Consider the following 20075-nt stretch of genomic DNA (forward strand, 5'->3'; position numbering starts at 1 on the left):
AGGAAATCCTGGCTTCCCAACCACTCCCCCTTCCCCACCCCTCCCGTCCTTGTAAAACTGGAAGTGTCCCCGAGAAAGACGAAGACCACTCTTCAAGACCAAGACCACTCTTCGTCTGCTGAGGTGCGCGAGGAGTGAACTGGCAGACGTGACCCTGAGTCCCCTTCCCCACGGGTGCAGGGCGACTCTCTTCCACTCTCTTCTCTGCGCAGGTTCCACAAGCTGGAGAAGTGGCGGCGGCCCTTCTACCGTGTGCTGCAGGTGTATGAGAATGCGTCCGTGCTGCTGCCCGCCTTCTACAACACACGCAACACCGACGTGTCCTTCCGCGTCAAGTACGTGCTGGACGACTTCGATTCGCCGCAGGCCGTCTACTACTTCCACCCGCAGTACCTGGTCAACGTGTCGCGCTACTGGCTCAGCCTGGGGGTGCGCGCCAAGCGCATCAGTACCGGCCTCATCCTGGTCACCGCAGCGCTGGAGCTCTGCGAGGAGGTGCACCTGTTTGGCTTCTGGGCCTTCCCCATGAACCCCTCGGGCCTCTACATCACCCACCACTACTATGACAACGTCAAGCCCCGCCCCGGCTTCCACGCCATGCCCTCAGAGATCTTCAACTTCCTGCACCTGCACAGCCGCGGCATCCTCCGAGTACACACGGGTCCCTGCAGCTGCTGCTGAGGCTGGGGGACGAACCTCCTCTCCTCCTCCTCTCCCTGCCTCTGGAACTGGGAACCGCTAAGTGGGGCCTGGCTGTTGCTCCCTCAGTAGTTCAGCTCCGTGCCTGGGCCCTGGGGCAAGGTGGCAGGGATGGGGCCAGCCCAGACTCACGTTCAGTCCTAACCCTTTTGGGCTTCCCTTTGTGCCTCCACCTGTCCACGGGGAGCATGCTGCTGGGCCATGACCCTGAACCAGGGAACCTGGGGATTGCAAGTGAAAAAAGCACATTTCCACTCGAGATTTCAGCTTTCAGAGAGCACAAACTGTCGTGGCCTTGTAGCAGCCAAAGGCAGGCCCAGGGAGGATGGTCTAGAGGGAGGAGACAGGACACTTGAGCACAGTTAAGATTTTATTCAGACCTCTGCTTCCTGAGTGTTATACTGAGGACTGAGCCATCAGTTTCTATCCAAAATCTCAGAACACAGAGATCAACCCAGTGGCCTGACCTTCCAGTGAAGACTCAGTGGCTCAGAGCGCCCAGAGCTGGGCCACCCAGTCACACCACCCCGCTGAGCTCGTCAGGCTCCTCAGTGACATCTAACCAAGGCCAGTGTTAGCATCTTCCCTGAGACGCCAGCATCTGAGAGCCACATCTTTACAAACCTTTCCTGGGAAACACAGACACAGTCTTGGTGCCTCTGGGTTTCATCTTGCCTTTGAGCTTATGAAGAGAAGGAAAGAAACCAGCCCAGCCATTTGCACTTCGGGTTCCAAGCCAGTATTATTGACTTAATAAGTGCTTAGCAGTTTGCTTCCTCTTCTGTCTCTATTTTCAGCTTCATTTTTAACCAGAAGTTATTTATGAAGTGCTGTTCCTCTTTATGTTCCTGAGTACTGCAGACTCTGCTGTATCATCCTTCTGAATGGGTACCATCTGTCGGAAAGTGCTGCCTGTCATATATGGGCTCGGAGGACAGAAGCCAGTGGGGCCTCTGATACCAGCATCCTTGAGGCTTCTCCTGGGAAGGCGGGACCCCACAGTGCATGCCTAGCGCCTTCGCATTCAGGGACTTCCAGGGCCAGGCTTTGGGAAGTCAACTGTGCCTATGCTGAGTGACCACATGTCTGTCACATACAAAATTCTTTCCTTTGTTTCCCCTGCTGTGTTTCCATCCTGAGTGTGACTGTGCCTCATAGACACTGTTGGTGAACTGTCTTTGAATTTAGCTTTGTGGAACTGTAGAGTGTTAGTGTTTAGAAGACTCCAGCTCTCTCTCCTTCCCCCTTCCCTCTCTTCCTTTTTTCCTTTCTTCTGGTCTCCCTTCTTCCCTTCCTTCTTTCTTTCCTGCTTCCCTTGAACATTTCTGGGAAGACTGTTCTGCTCTGGTCCATGGTTGGGCTAGGGAAGATATAGTGACAAGGACATTAGCTCTGTTTTCTAGGGGTGGAGACAGATCATACACACTCTGCAGGTTTGTGTGCCATGCCAACAGCCCCTGCTCAGAGCTGCTCAGAGAATACTGCAGGGAGCCAGGCTTCTTCCACCTGATCACCTAGTTTAACAGGCAAAGCCACAGGCCCAGCTGGGAAAGAGAGAGGAGAGCACTGGGTGGCCCTCCAAGCTCCTGCTCAGACTCCTTTCTCTGCCAGGCCTTCTTCTCTGGGCTCTCTTGCAAGTGGGTGGTGCTGAGCTCTGGGCTGTACTGGATGCTGATTTTCACCAGTGTTTTGAGGTCAGGTCTGGAGTGGGAGCCCCATGCTGCCCTGAGCCCCAGTCTGCTGGTCAATAAAACAGGAGCAGCCACAGAGACAGAGGCCCAAACAGCTGGGAAATGGGATCAACTATACAGGACAGTGGATGACGACTGCTTTCTTGGGCTCTGCATAGTTCTCCCAAGGAAGGAACTTCTGGGGAAGATTTCAGTTAACTGAGATTTCTAGCCACTGTTCAGTTAGTTGAACCCAGTTCCTGAAACTGTGAAATGTCAGAACTGGAAGGCTCTTAAAGACCAATTGTCCCATTTAAGCAAACATGCTGGGTCAGGGAAGGGACCTTGTCAAGTCACACCCTGGACTCTACTGAGTGTGACAGACCCTCTACAGGAGGCCCTCTGGGGACCAGGTGTGGTTTGGGTGGACAGTGTTGGGGCAGGAGCCTTTGTGAGTCAGACATTAGGATCTCCATAGCTGAAGGTATTGGGATGGAATCTGTTCCAGCCATGGCCCTTGCAGGAGCACTGAGATCCATCCCAGGTGAGAGTTGGACACCTCACTTATGGCCATAATTATGCCTGTGGGTTTAGACCAAGTTCCGTCTCTCTCTCAGGGTCTCCATTTCCTCATCTCTACAATGAGAGGCTTAGAAAAGATCTCTAGAGTCTCTACAATCTTTATTTTTAAAAGCAGTCATGATGTATGGATGAAAGCCATAACTACTATTTATTATCGAAATAGCTAAGATTGACCACACTCTCATTCTGTGCTCAGCCCTGCACTGAGGCCTTTCCCTGTATCATTGTCCATTATCACAAGGCCCTCAGATAAGGAGGCTCCATGGTACAGGCGAGGAGGTGAAGCTCAGGGCAACTCAGGGACTTGTCCATGATCAGGCACCCAAGGGAAAGCACTGCACTCATGTCTGTAGGACCCCAAAACCTGACCTTCAAACATCAGTCTTAGCTCCCCAGCTGGTATTGCCAGGGCTAGAACAAGAGAGATCCCAATAGAGATGCCTCCACAGGGTAGTACTAGGTCCTGCCCTAGGAACAGATGCTCTGGGGAGCTGTCCTGGGTGTAGAAGGCAGTATCTGCTCTTGGTCCCTCTCCCAGCCCTGCCCCCTGCAACAGTACTGGCCACTTACAAGAGTCCTGGAGGGGAACTGAGGCCAACTTCACATGCTTTGGGTGGGAAGAGATGCCCAGAAAGGGTATGTATTATGGCAAAATGAGTGACTTGCCCAGGGCCACATGGCCAGCTAGAGGCTCAACTGGGACTCATGCAGTTGCCTGACTTTCAGGCCACATCCTTTCTCCTCCAGCCAGTGTTTATAGGAGAAATCTGGGCATTGATTCTGGAAGCCCTCTTCCGTGCTTCTCTGCAGCCCTGCCACTGTCCCTCTGTGAGGTGCAGACTGCCAGTTACATTCTTAGAGGAAATCAATTTCCCATGAACAAAACAGCTATCATGTCTTCCTTTCTGCTAAACCCACTGCTCCAGGCTTGAAAGGCAGCAAAACACTACGGATGACTCAATGCTTAACCAAGCAGGAAAGAAGGTGACTCAAGGTCAGACAGACCTCTGGGACCAGTTCAGCAACGCTGTGGCAGCAACTCTGTCACTAATCGCCTGATGCTGCAGATAACAGAGAGGATCCTGGCCTTGGACTTTGCTGAGGAGGAGGAGGCAGTGATTTCCACAACAAAGGGAGACCAGAGTGCCACCTTCCACCAGTCATTCGCCCAGTATCTACCGAGTGCTCATTCTGTCCCAAGCATTTTGCTAGGGGCCAGGGAACAAGTGGTGATCAGAAGCAGATTCCCAGTCCCCCAGGTGCATAGTCTGGTGTGTGTGTGGATGGTAAATGGAGCGGCCAACAAACACACTGGAGCTCTCGGTGCAGAGTGTCGTGAAGTTTCTGACGGGACAGTTACCCGGGAGAGGAGAGGAAGGGGAGGCAGAGTCAGTTCTGAACCCTAAAATTGGCAGAGTAAAGGTTGTCACTGCCAAGGCAGGGGTGAATTCTCAGGTCTCATCCTTGGCGGCTGTGCAGCATTAGACAGCGGTGGTCTTTCTGGTCTTTTTGAAGTTCTCTCTCCTGTGTACACCAATCTGTTCTTACCTGGCCTCTCTGAACGCTTCTCCTCAGGCTTCCTTGTGACTCTACTGTGAAGCTTCCTCAGGGTTCTCTTCTCTCTCTGGGAGTCTCCTGCAGAAACTCCATTTACTCACTGCTCCCAGCATCTCCTGCCCTTTCATCTTAGCCCCCTGCCCCTGCAGGCCAGGCCCCAGGAGCATCTGGGGTGTGACCACTGGCGCCCCAGGCACATCTGCTCCGCAGTTCAAACCTCAACCTGCCCTCAACTGCTGCAGTTAAAAGAAAAACCTGGACTCTGGCACCTCCTCCCATTGCTTAGCAGCTTTGTGACCTTGGGATGCTCCCAAAGCCCCTGGAGGCTCTGATTCATTATCTCAAAAATGAGGACAGGGCTCCAACTGCATCAGCTATTGTGAAGGTTGAATGAAATAGTGTTGCATGGCTGGGCATGGTGGCTTAGACCTCTCAGCCCAGCACTCTGGGAGGCTGAGACAGGAGGAGTGCAAGTTCGAGCCCAAGTGGTGCAATTTCTGAGACCCTATCTCCAAAATATAAAAAAGGGCTGGAGATGTAGCTCAGTGCAAAGGTACTGGGTTCAGCCCCCAATACCAAAAATAGAGAGAGAGAGAAAGAAAGAAAGAAAAAGAAAGAAAGGAAGGAAATAGTGTTGCACACTGTCCAGCACAGTGCCAACTCTAGCTGGACACGCAGCATATATTCCCTCTGCTCTGGTCAACCTCGTCCTTTTCACCCTCTATGTTTATTTGCTCAACAGCTTTTGTCAAGTCCAATCATAAATATCTCTTGGGTTCATTCCCTCCTGCATCCCTTATGTCATTGCACTAATGCAGGACCTTCTGACTGACCTTTTTGCTTTCAGAGTTCCCATCTGAAATATGTTTCCTGGGGCCAATGCCTCCCTGTACTATGACACCCAGGTTCTTTATCAAGTCCTACAAGCTACATCCCAAGTTGGCTCCCTTTTCTCTGAGACCCTCCTGCCCACCTCCTCCCACACCCCTCCAGGCACTGTCCTTCCAGGATGCCAGGAATGGCCACACACCCTTCCTCCTCCGCATCTCCTCTTGTCTGACCACTTTCACAGATGATGTCAGGTTATGACCTTTGCCATCTCCCCTCCCTGTACCAGGCTGGACACTCTTTTCTCTGTGCTTCTGCTGTGACCATTACTGATACCCTCTGAGGACACAGCATAAATGTCATAAGTGTCAAGGACACCCTGTGTCCTTGGTAGAGGATCTGCTTTTCCCACAGGGAAAACCTGATATCTGGCTCATCTTTGTGTCCCCCGAATTGGCACAGGGCCACACATTTACTCCAGTAATGAGGTCTCTGGTTCCTAGTGGGCTCCAGTGGTTTGGGAGACTCCACTAATAAACCAAGAAAAACTGTGGGAAAATTGCCAGCTGAGGTTAGCTGAGTTTCGTTTCTTTTCCTTTCTTTTCTTTTTGCCTAGTACATTCTAAGAAGGCAGAGCCTCCCCTTGTTGGTCCTTGGCAAGCTTGGGGCCCAGGGGCTGAACTGTCTGTATAGTGGGGCCTTGCCCAGTCCTGCTCTCCTTTATTTTAGTCCACCCCCCCTCCATAATCTTATTCATCTGGTTCTTGCTTGCTAAGCAGTCCTGTTTCTCTAACTCAAACGAAAGAAGGGACAGACATCCTCTGCTTTTCTTCCTTTCCCTTACTTCCCATCTTCTAAACTTTACAGATATGTCAGAATCTTATATTACTGCAGCTGAGGTTCAAGGTGGGTTGCTGTATACAAAGTATTTATCGATAGTGTCTCAAAAAACTAGAGGAAAATGCTTTTTTGGAGGGGTGGGAAACAGATGAACTGGGCTTTGCAGAATGTCTGCTGTAAATACCCAGTGGAAGGGTAGGAGCGTGGAGTTGTTCCCTTGGGGGAAGCGGGCAGTGGTCTTACTTTGAGTTCAACACACCCTCCCCTGTCTCTGCAGCCAGAATGCTCCTCTAGGAGGAGGCCAGTTGTGGCTCATGGGTCAGGTGAAGGCAGGCTAAGGGTGTAGGGTCAGCAGGGTGGACCTCCTGGTCTTTGGGAGGTCTACTCAAATGAGGCTGAGTAGTCTACAAGACATCCTAATTGAGGCAGTGTATTCCTCAAAGGTAGACCTTAGGTCCTCTGCATTACAGTCCTCTAGGTGTTTGTTAAACCAGTGGACTCAGAATCCAGATCGAAGTGGTGATGCCCAGCAGTCAGCATGTGTGACATCCCTGCCTGGGCCTTGCATGCACACCTGTTTGTGGGTGAGCAGCTGCATCTGGCTTGAAATCCAGACTGGAGTCTTGAGTGGGAAAAGAATGAAAATAAGAATTTTGGCCCACAATCCAACTGCTGTGTTTTCTACAAATATAAAATAGAACCTACTGTAAACCTAGCAACAAAAATCAAATCTCCAGCAATCTATAACACTTACTAATTCTGTTTTGCTTCACCACTAACAAAGATTTCTGTCTTTTTAAAAAATTATTAATTGTAGTAAAATTCACAAACATAAAATTTACCAGTGTAAACATTTTTAAGTGTGAAGTTTAGTAGTGTTAAGGACATTCACATTGATGTGGAATGAATCTCTAGAAATCTTCTCATTTTTCAAAATTAAAAAATTGAACCCATTAAATGATGACAAATTTCCTCTCCCTCCTCAACCTGGCAACCACTCTTCTTTCTGTCTCTATGGCTTTCTCTGCTGTAGGTCCTTGTGTAAGTGGAATCATGCAATATTTGTCCTTTTTTTTCTTTTGGCAGGCTTATTTCACTTACTGTAGCACACTTTCTAAATGTAAAGAATTAGTAAGGTACAAGCTGCTCTCAAATGACAACTGTTTTCTGGGCTCCTCTAGCAGAATTCTGATTTTTGTTTTGTTTTGAGCAGTTGTTCTGGGCCCTCAGTTTGCCAAGGCCAAGTGCAGACCTACTCGTGCTTTGCCAGAGGATTCAGCTGTCCTGGCCAGCTTGGGTCCTCAGTGACGACAGTCTTGCCAATTTGTTAGAAGTCTTTGAACATTTTCTTCCTGCATAATTTCTACGGTGGAGCTTTTAAAATTTTCATTCAAAGAAAAAGGGAGAAAAATAGACCCAAGTAAGCCTTAGCTTTTGCCCCAAAAGCCAGAAATCAGTGACTGTCTCCTTCCAGTCTGAAGATGGTCCCCTTGGTAATGAAGTCACTCAATTCCTTCAACTAAATGATCCGTTCAGCTTTGATATACAAGTTTTATCTCCTCTAGAATTTGTGTTCTCAACCCTGAGCTCATTAGTTCGGGGCCCTGTTGGAGTTTCAGGGTTAAGAAGGCTGGTGTGGAACCTGTCTAGCAAGTTCCCGTGATCTGGTGATACACTGTGAGGACCACTGCCCTGGGTGATCTTTCAACTACATTGTCCCAGTTCTGCCACATTATCTTTCTTGGTTGGAGGCCCCTTCCCCCAAATCTAATTTGGGCCTTTCTTCTTCTGAACAGTTTAAACATTTAAATAAACATGATGAAATATTTCTACAGCAAAGTAACAGAGTTCTCCCAAGGTTAGGAAACTCAGTGTGCCCAAAATTTGTATCCATCTGTGCCTAGAATTAGGGTGCATTTTGTGATCAGAACCAAGAGGTGAGTGACTCGAGCTTGGAGGTCATTTTGTGGCTAGTCCTGGGGTAGGATCCGAGTCCCCCATGGCACACTGTAGCATAGGGAGGACCTACCTGCCCACCTGGCTGAAAGTAGAACATACCCAGAAAACGTGTTCAAAGTATACCTGCAAAGTGACAATGAAGGAACATACTACAGTGGCCAAGGCTGGTGTGGCCCTACTTCATTATCCTCTTCCTTTTCTACCTGCCTTTGGAAAAACTTGAGTTGAAACAGTTAGTACCTGGTGTCTGCTTTCATCTCCAACCACAGGCAAATTCTTTGCTCTGAAGATGTCCCTGGCAGGTGCAGCTTCAACCCTGTGGCAGCTCAGAATGCAGCATTAATCCACCAAGTTCGCAAGAACACCCGAAGATCTTGAAAAACTTATTAAAAGAGAAAATGGTTACCATTTTACTAAAACAAGAAGATAGCACACTTCACTTCCCAGATCTACTTACCAGCAAGTTCCCTCAGCCCCAAGGTAGCTGAAGACTCAGAGGAAGGAAAATGAATTTTGAACCCCAGAAATAGATACTGTAACGCTGTGTATCAAAGGCCAAACCATTTTTGAACAATGAATCCCTCTTGCCTTTCACTTTAATTTTAAATTCAATTCTAGTGAACTTGGTCTTGGTTTTTTAATAATGAAGCAAATGAAGAGAATGATAACAGGTGCTAGATATAGCAAGAAATAGCAGCTAATAGTCTAATAGTGAATGTATTACAAAGACCAAATCCATGTATGTCAGCAACTGTCATGTGACTGGAGGCCACCAAATGGAGGAGCAGGGATATTAGGGAGATTGTAACACCCTCCAGATCAACAGAGCATTTCTGCTCCATTCAGCCTTTGACATCCACAGCCACACACAAAACAGTATACTGTCTTTATGAAGGCAAGCAGGGATCTTATCCACTGTAGAATTATTTCCATCCCCAAACACTTATAGCATGGTCATCAAAGTCTTGGTGCTTAAAAGATCAGTCTTCAGTGACCTCAGAGTTCCTGTAGGTGAAATAGCTCATTATCTGGTGATGCAGGACATCTGAGATCAGTAAATGGCCTCTCTTCTACTTGCCTTTCCCTTCAGACAGTGGCAATTACTGCTACCTCTCTCTCAAGAAATAAGAAACAGGCCCCTTCTACCTTCACACCTCAAAGGGACCTTGTGTTGTGTTGATGGCTTGGCCAGGACATCCTCTTTCTGTACCTCTGCTCTACTTGAGCTATTTGCACATGGGAGGAAGCTTGCTAGAGCCAGGGCAGCCTCTGCAGCAGCTCAGGCCTGGGTTCATGTATGAACTTAAAAATATGACTGTTTGCTCACAAGTGAACACTTCCACTTTCTAAACACCTTCACCATCCATTTTTCACTGGGCTTTGTTGCATCCTGGGAGGAGGATAGGGCAGACAGTAGCAGTCCTATTTGACTCCAGTCCAAGAAGATGGTGGTGCCATGCCCAGGTCACCTGTGATTAATGGTGGAGGTCTCCCCTTGGGTGCACAAGCTTTCCCAAAGTGGGAGAGGCTAGAGGGCAGGGAGAGGTGGCCAGTGTCCTACTCTAGCCCCTGTTCTGGCTTTCTTCTCATTGGGGTGATCTAGCTGATCCGGAGTATGGTCCAGGTCTAGGCCTTACCCTTGGACTCGCACCCTGTGCGTTGTCTCTGGAGGGGCTTGTTGAGTATTCATTCCTGCCTGGAGGCCAAGGCTAGGGCACCCAGCAGTGCCGGCTGAAAGTTCCTGGTGGGGCAAAGGGAGGCAGTTGTATTTGACAGTCACCAGGGCCACAGACTTAAATAAAATGGAAGTGTGGAGGGAGTGGGCATTGGGTCCCGTGACATCAGTCCACCCCACTGCTGTGACCACTTGTGAGGAAGCTGGTGGGTCCTGAGTGACAGCTCCTGCTAGACCCTGGGAGCCAGTCCTATTATATATTTTTCTGGGGTGATGCTTGGCCCTCATTGTGGCTGACTTCTGAGCAAGTTCCTAGGGTGGAAGTCACTTTGTGAGGCAACCAGTCTTTTCTGAGGGCCCTACTCTCTGCACACAAGAGTTAGGGAGGTGGCAGGGGTTAGATGGCTTGCAGATTCCCTTTCTGGATAGGACTGACTTCCCTGCAGAGAGCCATAACAATGTCATATTGTCAGAACTATGAAATAAGTGTACATGTGAATGTATTTTTTAAATGATCATTTCATCTAAAGAGGACCTTGGGTTGCTCAGTGGTTCATCTGAAATTGATTCCCTGCCATCTCTTCTCCAAACAAAACCAGGACAGATCCTGGGGGCAGCAGAGAAGCTAAGGAAGCTGCTTGCCCATTGTCTGCAGCTCTGTACCTGGTGAGGCTTCAGCCCAGAGGTCCTGCCTGGGTGGCAGACAGAGGAGCTTGTCCCAAGGGCTTGGTGGTAGTGACTCATCTCTGAATGGCTTCTATCCATTGCTTGACCCATTCCTCCCTGCTTTCCTTTCCAAGAGCCAAGTCATGCTATGCGGTACTCCATGGAGCCTTTTTCACTGGAGAAAGAAAGGGAGGTCCACTGCATTTGCTGGGATGTAGAGCAACATCTTGTTTTGTTGATTTGCCTTCCCCTTGGCCCTGGTGAGAAACAAGTTGTGTCAGTTGGAAAGACTTGAGGAGAAGAGGTCACACCACTACCCTAGTTTTATGCAAATATTATTGTGGGAGCATTTGGTTCATAAAACTCCAGCAATATAATTCTAGCTGCGTGTGACTGTCCTTGAGTAGTGATTTTGCAGTGATGGCTGGCACTCTGGGCCCAAAAATATTATCAGGGTACTTTGTGTCTGTCACTGTGTTTGAAAGACCCTTAATTTCTACCCAATAAAACCAATCAAGTGGTTCATCAGGCAAAGAGTCTGGCTGTGTGTGTGTGTGTGTGTGTGTGTGTGTGTGTGTGTAAGTATCTCTCCATGTATGTGTGTATGTGTGGATTGGGTTGTACTGGGCTAATGGCAGCACAGCCCAGTGAGGGGAGGTTGTCAGGAGTTCTCAGGAGCTCAAGACCATCCGGGCACATCTTTGGGAAGTGTTGGGGAAGACCTATGGTGTCTGGCAGAAGTGGCAATCTAAGCAGGGGAGGCAGTGGACTCACAGGATGGGCTCAAAGGTGAGATCAATGCAAAGTAAAGTGGAGTGCTGAACTGACAGTCAAGAGTACATGAGGACATGGAGAGAGGACCTTGGGACTTCATTAGCAGGGAAGAAGGTCCCTAGGGGCTGGAGCTACCTGGAGCAGGAGAAGTTTGAGATACACTCATGCTTAGACACAGATCCTACAGCTCTTCAAACCTGCTCTCTCTAAGTAAAACCTCTCTATCAAGATCCAAAGTCACATCAAAGGCACTTGAATAGTAATAACACCTCATGAAGAAACAGGGCTGGGGTTATACCTCAGCGGCAGAGTGCTTGACTAGGATGAGTGAGGCCCCATGTTTGATCCCCAGAACTTAAGAAAAACCCACCACCAATAACAAATTTTTATGTCAGTCTGTGTGAGTGCACATATAATAGAACCAAATCATTTTTTTTTCAAATTCATGGGCAAACAGATAAGATGGCTTGCATACCTCAGATGTGCTTCTTTAGAAAGTTGCAAGCCTTTTCCATAAAATTTCTCAAGGACTGGTGTTTTTGTGCCCTCTTTGCCTTCAGACTTGTTTAGGGGCTGTTTATTCCTTCTGGCTGTTGACCATTCAGACATCAGATTCAGCCCTCTCCTTAGTGTCAGTTGTCACAGGTTCCAGAGTGAAAGGGAATAGGGGAGGGCAGCTTCCCGTGGTCTGGGCAGCCTCCCGACATAGGCATTCCTCGGGGCCTGGCCCAGTTCCACTGCTCTGACCCCTGTCTTCCCTCTCATCCTTCTTTGCCTCCCTGTCCTCATCTCCCCACCTCCCTCCCGACAGTGATCACATTCCTTCTATTTCCTCTCTGCAGCAGTTTAAGCAGTCTCTGAGTGCCAGGTCTGCCGAGCCCAACTTGCAGTTCATCCTCCATCTACCACCTTCCGAAGATGTTTTCTCAAAGAAAACCCATTTCCTCTGTAAGAAAAATTATAGTGACAGCTGTGAGATGTCTAAATGTTTTATTACTGTATTACAAATGTAAATGTAAAACACTCATGCAAGCAACTATGGAACCTAAGGAACCTATGGAACTATTTGAGGGTACTCCCTGCAACCTGGGCAGTGTCTTTCAGTATATTATAGTAAGAAAAAGAGCCATTGATCTTCCATCAGAAGAAGGACTTCCATAAATATTTTTGAATGAATAAATGTGTAAGTGAGCTGGGAGTCAGATGATGATTGTAGTTTATTTGATATCATTTATCAAAAACATGGTGTTGTCACCTTATTCATTCAATACATATTTTCTGAGCCACTGCTGTGGGCCAGGCTCATCAAGGATTTAGGAACAAAGACACACAGAGTCATTGCATTCATAGAGCAGAGTCTAACCAGAGAAATGAAAGTAATAAAAAATCTCACAGCTAATGTGTAATTACAAACTGAACTACAGGGAGCTACAAGTGCTGTGAGAGGTTAACCCAGCAGCATGACCTGGGATTGAGAAACGTGGAGAGGTCTTAGGAGAGGAAGGTAGAGAAGCAGGGGGAGCAATCCCAGGCCCTGCATGAGGAGAGGCTTGGAACCCTGAGGAAATTCTGTGTGGCTCTTGCTAGGAAAAGGAAGGGGAACCGGGCAAGGATAAAGCTATAGCACAGGACAAGCAATACCCTGTGGAGAAGAGGTAGGCCATGTTAACCACGTGCATCAGTCAGTGCTACATGGATTTACAAGGTAGGCTTACAATGGGTCCCTGCAGAATTAGGTATGGAGAACTATAAAAGGGCCATCTGTGTGCTGGAGAGCCAAAGGATCCAGTCAAAAGTCAAAGACTTGGAGCTCACTGCAGAGTCTTTTGTGAGTATCAGGAAGCTGAAGAGTCTGGACTGAAAGCCTAAAGATGGACATCCGACAGCAATGGTAAAGATTGGAGCTTCTCTGAAGAAACACAAGTGAGACTTCCTTCTTTCCCAAGCTACAAACCTATTGATTTGTGCCACCCACACCCAGGGTGTATCTTCCCTCTTCCGTACTTCATCCAGACACACCCAGAACAGTGTTAAACCAATCAGATGGGTGTTTCTTATTCAAGTTGACAGCACAGTTAATTAGCATACTGCATTATTTTGATTTTCAGAGAATCAGCTAGTTCTGGAACGAAGAAGAGGATACAATCAGACTGATGACAAAGAAGCTGGCCCTGGCTTTAATGTAAAGTGTGGGATTTCTGGGGACCAGAGTGCCTGAAGGGAGACCAATTAGAAGGCACCTATTGGTGACAGGGACCGGTGATGGGCAACCTGAGGATAAGGTGGCAGGGACAGGGCTGAGTGTGCCCAAGGACATACATGGAATAAGCAGGCAAATCAATAGAAGTGCACTGAGTGGAGTGGGAGAGGAAAAGTATGATGACTCTTTCTTAGTGGAAGTACAGAAGTCCAAATTCTTGGCCCTCCCTGAGAGTGAAATTGCCTCCTGGGGAAGAGAGATCCACACAAGATAATAAGTTGGAAGTTTCAGCCAAGGCATCAAGCTGCAGTGGATACTGCTTCCCAAAGTGAGTGCTTGACCGTGTACAGCATTTGCAGACACATTGGCAGAAAACCAGTCAATCTGTTTCTGGGCCTTTTTTTGCTGAGTGAAAGTGTAAAAGGGATGGCAGAGTTTATGGGATCATTGTTTTTAAAGGGATTTCATGGAGAGGGCCCTACTGTGAGCCCCAACATGTGGTGATGGTGAGGGCCATTTTGCCCCTGAGTCCAGGCTTGGTAAGTGAGTGAGCTCACAGATTGTAGAGGTTTCAGTTCATAGCTTTCTTTTTTTGTACCAGGAATTGAACTCAGGACCTTGTGTTTGCCAGACAGGCACGGCACCACTGATCTACAACCCCAGCCCGAGGTTTCAGTTCATAGTTGACTGGTTCCAATGCAGAGTAGCATGGAAAAGGGGTAACAGTTCATGGCAGGCAGAAGGCAGAAGGCAGCAAGCAGCAAGTGGCAAACAGCACTATCCCTCTTTCTGTCCCTTATATTTTATCCAGGCTACCTACCCTTAGGAAAAATGGCACTCACACCCAGAACGGGGCACCCTTATCCTACCCAGAACTATGCCAAACCAATTAGTGTACTAATTTAGTAATCACATACCCTTAATCCCAGCATCACACACTCTAGATCCAGCCACCTCTGAAAAAGACCCACCTATGATTGCATGAAGCTTTGAGGGGACATCTAGATACAAGCCATAACAATTGTGATGAAATCCTTGAGAATAACAGTTTAAAGGAGGAAAGATTTATTTTGGCTGATAGTTTCAGTCCATGGTCAGCCAGCTTCATTGCTTCAGGCCTGTGGTGAGGCAGAACATTATAGCAAAATGATGTGGCAGAGGAAAGATGCTTCTTCATCACATCCGAGAGAGAGAGAGAGAGAGACAGAGAGAGAGAGAGAGAGAGAGAGAGAGAGAGAGAGAGACAGAGAGAGACAGAGAGAGAGAGAGAGAGAAGAGAAGGAAGAAAGAAAGGAGAGAAGAAGGAGGGGGCTCCTTTCCAACCATTAGCTGAAACCTCTGAAACCATGAGCTAAAATCAAACCTTCCTCCATTAAGTTTTTCTTCCTTTTTGTTCCACTCTTTTTGAATTGGTTATACAGTTGATGGATTTCATTTTGGAGGTTCATACACGCACATACCATACACTGTCATTTTCACCCCATCACCCTTCTTGCTCCACCCTCCCTCCATTTCCCCTTTTTTTGGGGGGAAGTTTTCAATGTGTCTAAGTATTATACTCATATCCATCCTCCTATTACCCACTCTTATACTCCTCCCCTTCCCTCTTATTCATCTTGTCTAATAATATTCTCTCTTTTACTTTCTTGTCACCTTTTTAGATTTTACATAACAGGAATAGCATGCTTTCTCAGACATTTTGTCACAGTGATGAAAAGCTAACACACACACACACACACACAGAGAAATATACTGAGAGTGGGGTTGCTGCTGTGGCTGATCTTTGCTATGTAGTTCAGAAGCTTTCAGAACTGGTTAGCTGGGAGAATTTGAAAAAGTGTTGAGAAGCAGGCTGGACAATGCCTATAACCTTGTAAACAGAGCTTAATAGCAGATTCTTGTGTGCACTCAGAAGACCAGAATATAGACAAATAAAGGGATGTAGACAAATAAAGTCTGTGCTTATGATGTCTCAGATGGGAATGAAGATTCTTGGGAATTGGACTGGAGGCTTTTTGTGTTACATTCTGCAAAGAAGTTGCCTACATTTTGTCCATGCCCTGAAATTTTGTATAAGGCTGAATTTAATGGTGGCAGCCTAGTTTATCTGGTAGAGGAAATTTCAAGACAGCATAGATTTCAAGCAATGATATGGATATTTCTGGCTTCCTTTAGCCAGATTTACAGTGAGAATCAGGAACAAAAAGCCGAATAGAAAGATTTAAAAAAACTTGCAGTGTGGTCAGAAAAGAACTGTATAAAGAAGTTGTGATGGCTGAAGAGATTGGTGCCATTAAAAAGAAGCCAAAAACTTTGTATTGGGAAAATAAGAAAGATGCCCTGAGTGTATATCTAGAATTAGCAAGACCCCACCCATCATAGGCTAAGGATATAAAATTGTAAATCTTTCATTTGAGAAGAAAGATTTAGTGTTCCCTGCTTCTGTAGGATTGCCAAGGGAATTGGCTCCCTGGGTTTCACTTTACCATGCTCAGAGGCCACTCAGAGGCCTCTGCAGGCATGGTCCATGTGGTCCTGGCTACTGCTGACACTGGCAGCATACCTTGATGTTGTTCATGTAATTTTGACTTTGCAGGCATGAAGAATGTAAGAGTTACAGTGTCACTCAGCCTTGCAGGAGTGATGAGTGGACTTTGTGTCAGATCCTAAAGCTACCAATAGAGGGAGGCCAGCAGGCTAGAAGGTGACTGCTGCCTCCTCAAAGGCAGCAGCTCTGCCACTGCAGCTGGCTGGGGAAGAGAAGTAGAGAAACTCACGTCTCCTGAGGACCCAGTGTGGGCTTCTGTGGTGAGCTGTACAGCTCTACAGCTGACTGTGGACACTGTTTGCCACTAGTAGTGCCTACAAAAGTTCTAAACTATCAGAACAGTCACAAGTTTGTCCCAGATTTCATCTAAAGTCAGGAGAAGAATTGTCCTGATCAAATGAAACTAAAGGTGCATTTGATCATATCTACAAATCCTACTTGTTTGATGTACTGGGTCCAGAAATATTTCAAACAATGAGCTATGTGCAGTAACCAAGTAAGAGTGAACAGGAGGGGCCTTGTGGAGTTGAAGATGGTTTCACAAGCATCATGGTGACCAGGTCTTGCATTGCACGTTGGAATTTATCAGTTAGATAGATCTGGATATGACATCAGTAGAAAGTGAGTTTTATGAATGTAGTCAAATGGGGTGAGGTGGGAGTGGGGGAATTGAGACAAGGCTGAAGTAATAGCACCAGATTTGGGGGGAACCTTGTGAACAAGGTCAAGAAATTATAAATTATTTTCTAGAAATAGGTAAATAAGGGAATAAATGATGTGTCCCGGTGAATTTTCTGGAAAAGTGATTCTGGCAGGAGTGGTTTAAAGGTGATGGCCAGTAGTGAAGAGGGAGAGATTCAATGGGTGGCCACTAGAGGGCAGTCTGGTGAGAAAAGAGGGATGTGGAATCTACCTTGATGGCTGTCTGTAGACAGGAGTAGTCTCACTTAAAACATGTGACCAAAGGCATTTATTCTTGACCATGGGGGATGATTGGCTGTGTTCTGATCAGAATAGTGAGGCCACTGAGGAAGGAGGGGGGCTGGGGAAATGAGGTGGATGGGAGACTGTAGTTGGAGTGTGAGGGGTGATGGAGAAGCCTGTGGACCCTGGAGAGAGGTTAGGAGAACATGGAAGCTGTTGGCACATATAAGCTGAGGAATAACATGATCTGGTTGATTTTTAATCAAATCCCTCTGGCTGCTCTGACCTGAACAGGTTGGAGAGTGCAGAAGAGGCCAAAGGCCTGCTTTCTGCCACTCTAGATAGCTAGAAGCAGCCAGAGGGGTGGCCCAAGGAGGCTGTGAGAAATCACATTTCAGCAAAACAGGCACTCTACCCATCAGTCTCACAATGCTGCTTCGATTTCCTTCTCCCAAGACAGGAAAGGGATCATTTTGAAGCGCAGGGCCAGCTAGTTTCTTTGAATGAGAAATCAGGGCCATGTGGTGGATGGGGAACCGCAGGTTGGAGCCAGAGTGCCAGGCCATCCACTGTGTTCTCAGTGAATGTACATGCTCACTACCAGCCTCTTCCCTCTCCATGCTTGTGGTCCACTCACGCATTTACCGTCTCTCTCTCTCTCTTTTTTTTTTTGGTGCTGAGGATAGAACTCAGGACCTTGCACTTGTAAGACAGGCGGCAGAACCACTGAGCTAAATCCCCGGCCCCATTTACCATTTCTTGAGAGCTACATTCTTGGTCCACTGGAGCTACACAGGACATGCTCAGAAGGAGCTGCAATCTGGGGGAAGATCCAGCCATTGGGGTGGACTGAATTATTGTTCCAATCTCTCATGCCTTGGTGTGTGAATATCCTTTGCCATGGAATTATAGACCCTTCTATAGAGGCAGACCACACTTGCTTTGCCCTTGGCTTCAGGCTTAGCCATGTGTATGGGTTGGTTTGATTGAAGGATGGTAATAGATGGGATACAAGAGAAGGCCTCTAACATGCTTGGATTGTCAGGGTCACCACCCCGCTCCTCCTTGTATTTCCACTATGGCCATGAGAAGAATTTGCCTTTGGAGATCTGCTGCTGCTTCAGCCTGGGCCAGATCAAACCTGTGTCAAGCAAAGCTGCTTTGCAAAGCCCAGTCAGTCCCACAACTTGATGCAGAGCTTCCAACTAAGCCCAGCAGAGATGGGTTCGGCCCAGCCCCAGAGAATGAGAAATAACACTTGTGTTGCAGAGAATTATGTGATTGTTTGTTACATAGCAAGAGCTGGGTGGCAGAAATATGCATGCAAGCCAGGTACAGTGACACATGCCTGTAATCCCAGCACTCTGGGAGGCTGAGGCAGGAGGATTTAAAGTTCAAGTTCAGTCTCATAAACTTAGGAATTTTTCTATCCTATCTCAAAATAAAAATTTAAGAAAAGGGCTAAGATGTATCTCATTGCAAAGGTCCTGTGTTCAATCCCCAGTGCCAAAAATAAAAAATAAAAAAATAAAAAAAATAAAAGAGGTTTGCAGAAGGAAAGCAGGCGTGTTTAGCAAATAGGTATTTTTTCAGTTTATGTATAAAGTGGCTTTCTCTAAGTGGAGGTTAAGTCAGATTATAGAGGATTGCTACTATCAAGGAGTTAGAATTCTTTTAGTGTTGAGGGCATGTGTTATTTTCTTGGCAACCCAGCATCTGAATCCCCTTTCAAAGTTAGCGAAGAGCTCAGCTCTGAAAGTAGGAGTTGAAACTACAAAATACTCCCTTTCCCAGCCTCCTTGCTGGGAAAGGAGTGGGCACATGACAGACACTCAACCAATAAGTTGCACAGGGCCCAAGGTGATTGGCAAAAGTCACAAGAGTGGATTCTGGTGAGGGTGGCACCAGCAGGGGCAGGCAGCAGCTGCACACTGCACTTCCAGGTTCAGCTTTGGTGGCAATGGGGTCCTCATCGGATCAGTACAATTCTAGGCATCATCTCTAGGTTGTAGTCTCTTAGAATTGTTCCTAGACTGAAAGGAAATTAATGAAATCTCTTTTGAACTTTTAAATAAATCTTTTGTTTGAAAACTAGCCAGTGTTGGTTTCTGTTGCTTGCAGCTCAGAATCCTGGCTGATAAAATATGGTTGCTCTGGAGTATAAGTGAAGGTTTCTGAGCTGAAGAGTGATCGGATCAAAGCCATTCAGCAGCAGGAGAAAATTCCCAGAGGAGGAGGAAAATGGACATCAAGATGATAAGATGATTTTGGACATTTGTGTCTGTGTGTGTGCACATGCAAATGGGTAAATAGACCTTTCCCTAGGTAAATAAATTCACTGGGTAAATAGATCTTTCCCTAGTGTCAGAGGTTTGAGACTCAGTAATCATCCTGTCTGTCCTTTGTGCTTTTGTCAGTACACAAAGCTGCCAGGAGTCCAAGAGCCAGGAGTCCTAGCCATGTTGCACAGTTCAGGGCCTCATGCTAAGTCTAGATGGGAGGAGGCAGGGTCATTGAGGCCTCTGCCTGCCTCTCCTCACATCTAGACCTTGGTCCTGTCTGGAATGAGAGGTGGATCTGCAAAGCATCCACAGCCAGCCAGGTGAGGGTCCTCACAACAAGGGGCCCAGGGTGGGGGTCTGGCCGATGGTCAGTCCTGCTGCATGCGCAGGGTCCAGTGAGACTGTCACATGGTCATGGAAAGACAGCACGTGAGGCAGGCTCTGTGAGAGAGACGGGTGGAGCCCTTTTCCTGCTTCTGAGGCCATGCCTCCTCGTGCTCCCTAATCATCCACCCTTCAGTTTTAGCTTTGCAGGAATGTTCTACAAATGCAAGCCTACTTTTATTTCCCTACCTGGCCTCTTTCTCTTAGAATAATTCTTTTGAGATTCATCCATGTAGTAGCATGTGCCTCTACTTCCTTTTTATTGCTGAGAAGTATTCTTTCATATAGGTGTACCTTGATTTATTTACCCATTGGCCAGTTAATGGGTGCCTGGGTTGTTTTCAGCTTGGGACTTTTATAAATAAGGCTTTTGTGAATATTCACATCCAGATTTGTGTGGGTACACACTTTCATTTCTCCTAAGTACATGCCCAGGATTGGAATTTTTGCATTGTGCAGGCGGTGTTTGTTAGCTAAATAAGGAGTG

The 20075-nt window shown here is 47.2% G+C and overlaps 1 protein-coding gene across 4 annotated transcripts in view; it reads left to right on the forward strand.

The window, feature by feature from the left end:
• Positions 1–19016, forward strand: part of St8sia5 (ST8 alpha-N-acetyl-neuraminide alpha-2,8-sialyltransferase 5) — a 106584-nt gene extending 87568 nt beyond the window's left edge. For all 4 annotated transcript variants that reach the window (XM_087189223.1, XM_087189226.1, XM_087189219.1 and 1 more), the window contains one exon: positions 213–19016. In XM_087189223.1, coding sequence (XP_087045349.1) covers positions 213–681 — 469 coding nt within the window. In that variant the 3' untranslated portion in view covers positions 682–19016. The remainder of the gene's footprint in view (positions 1–212) is intronic.
• Positions 19017–20075: the final 1059 nt, after the last annotated feature.

The sequence above is a fragment of the Heterocephalus glaber genome, unplaced genomic scaffold (assembly GCF_053883595.1).
Source record: "Heterocephalus glaber isolate CG9 unplaced genomic scaffold, H.glaber_assembly_v1.0 deba00000331, whole genome shotgun sequence".
Taxonomy (NCBI): Eukaryota; Metazoa; Chordata; class Mammalia; order Rodentia; family Bathyergidae; genus Heterocephalus; species Heterocephalus glaber.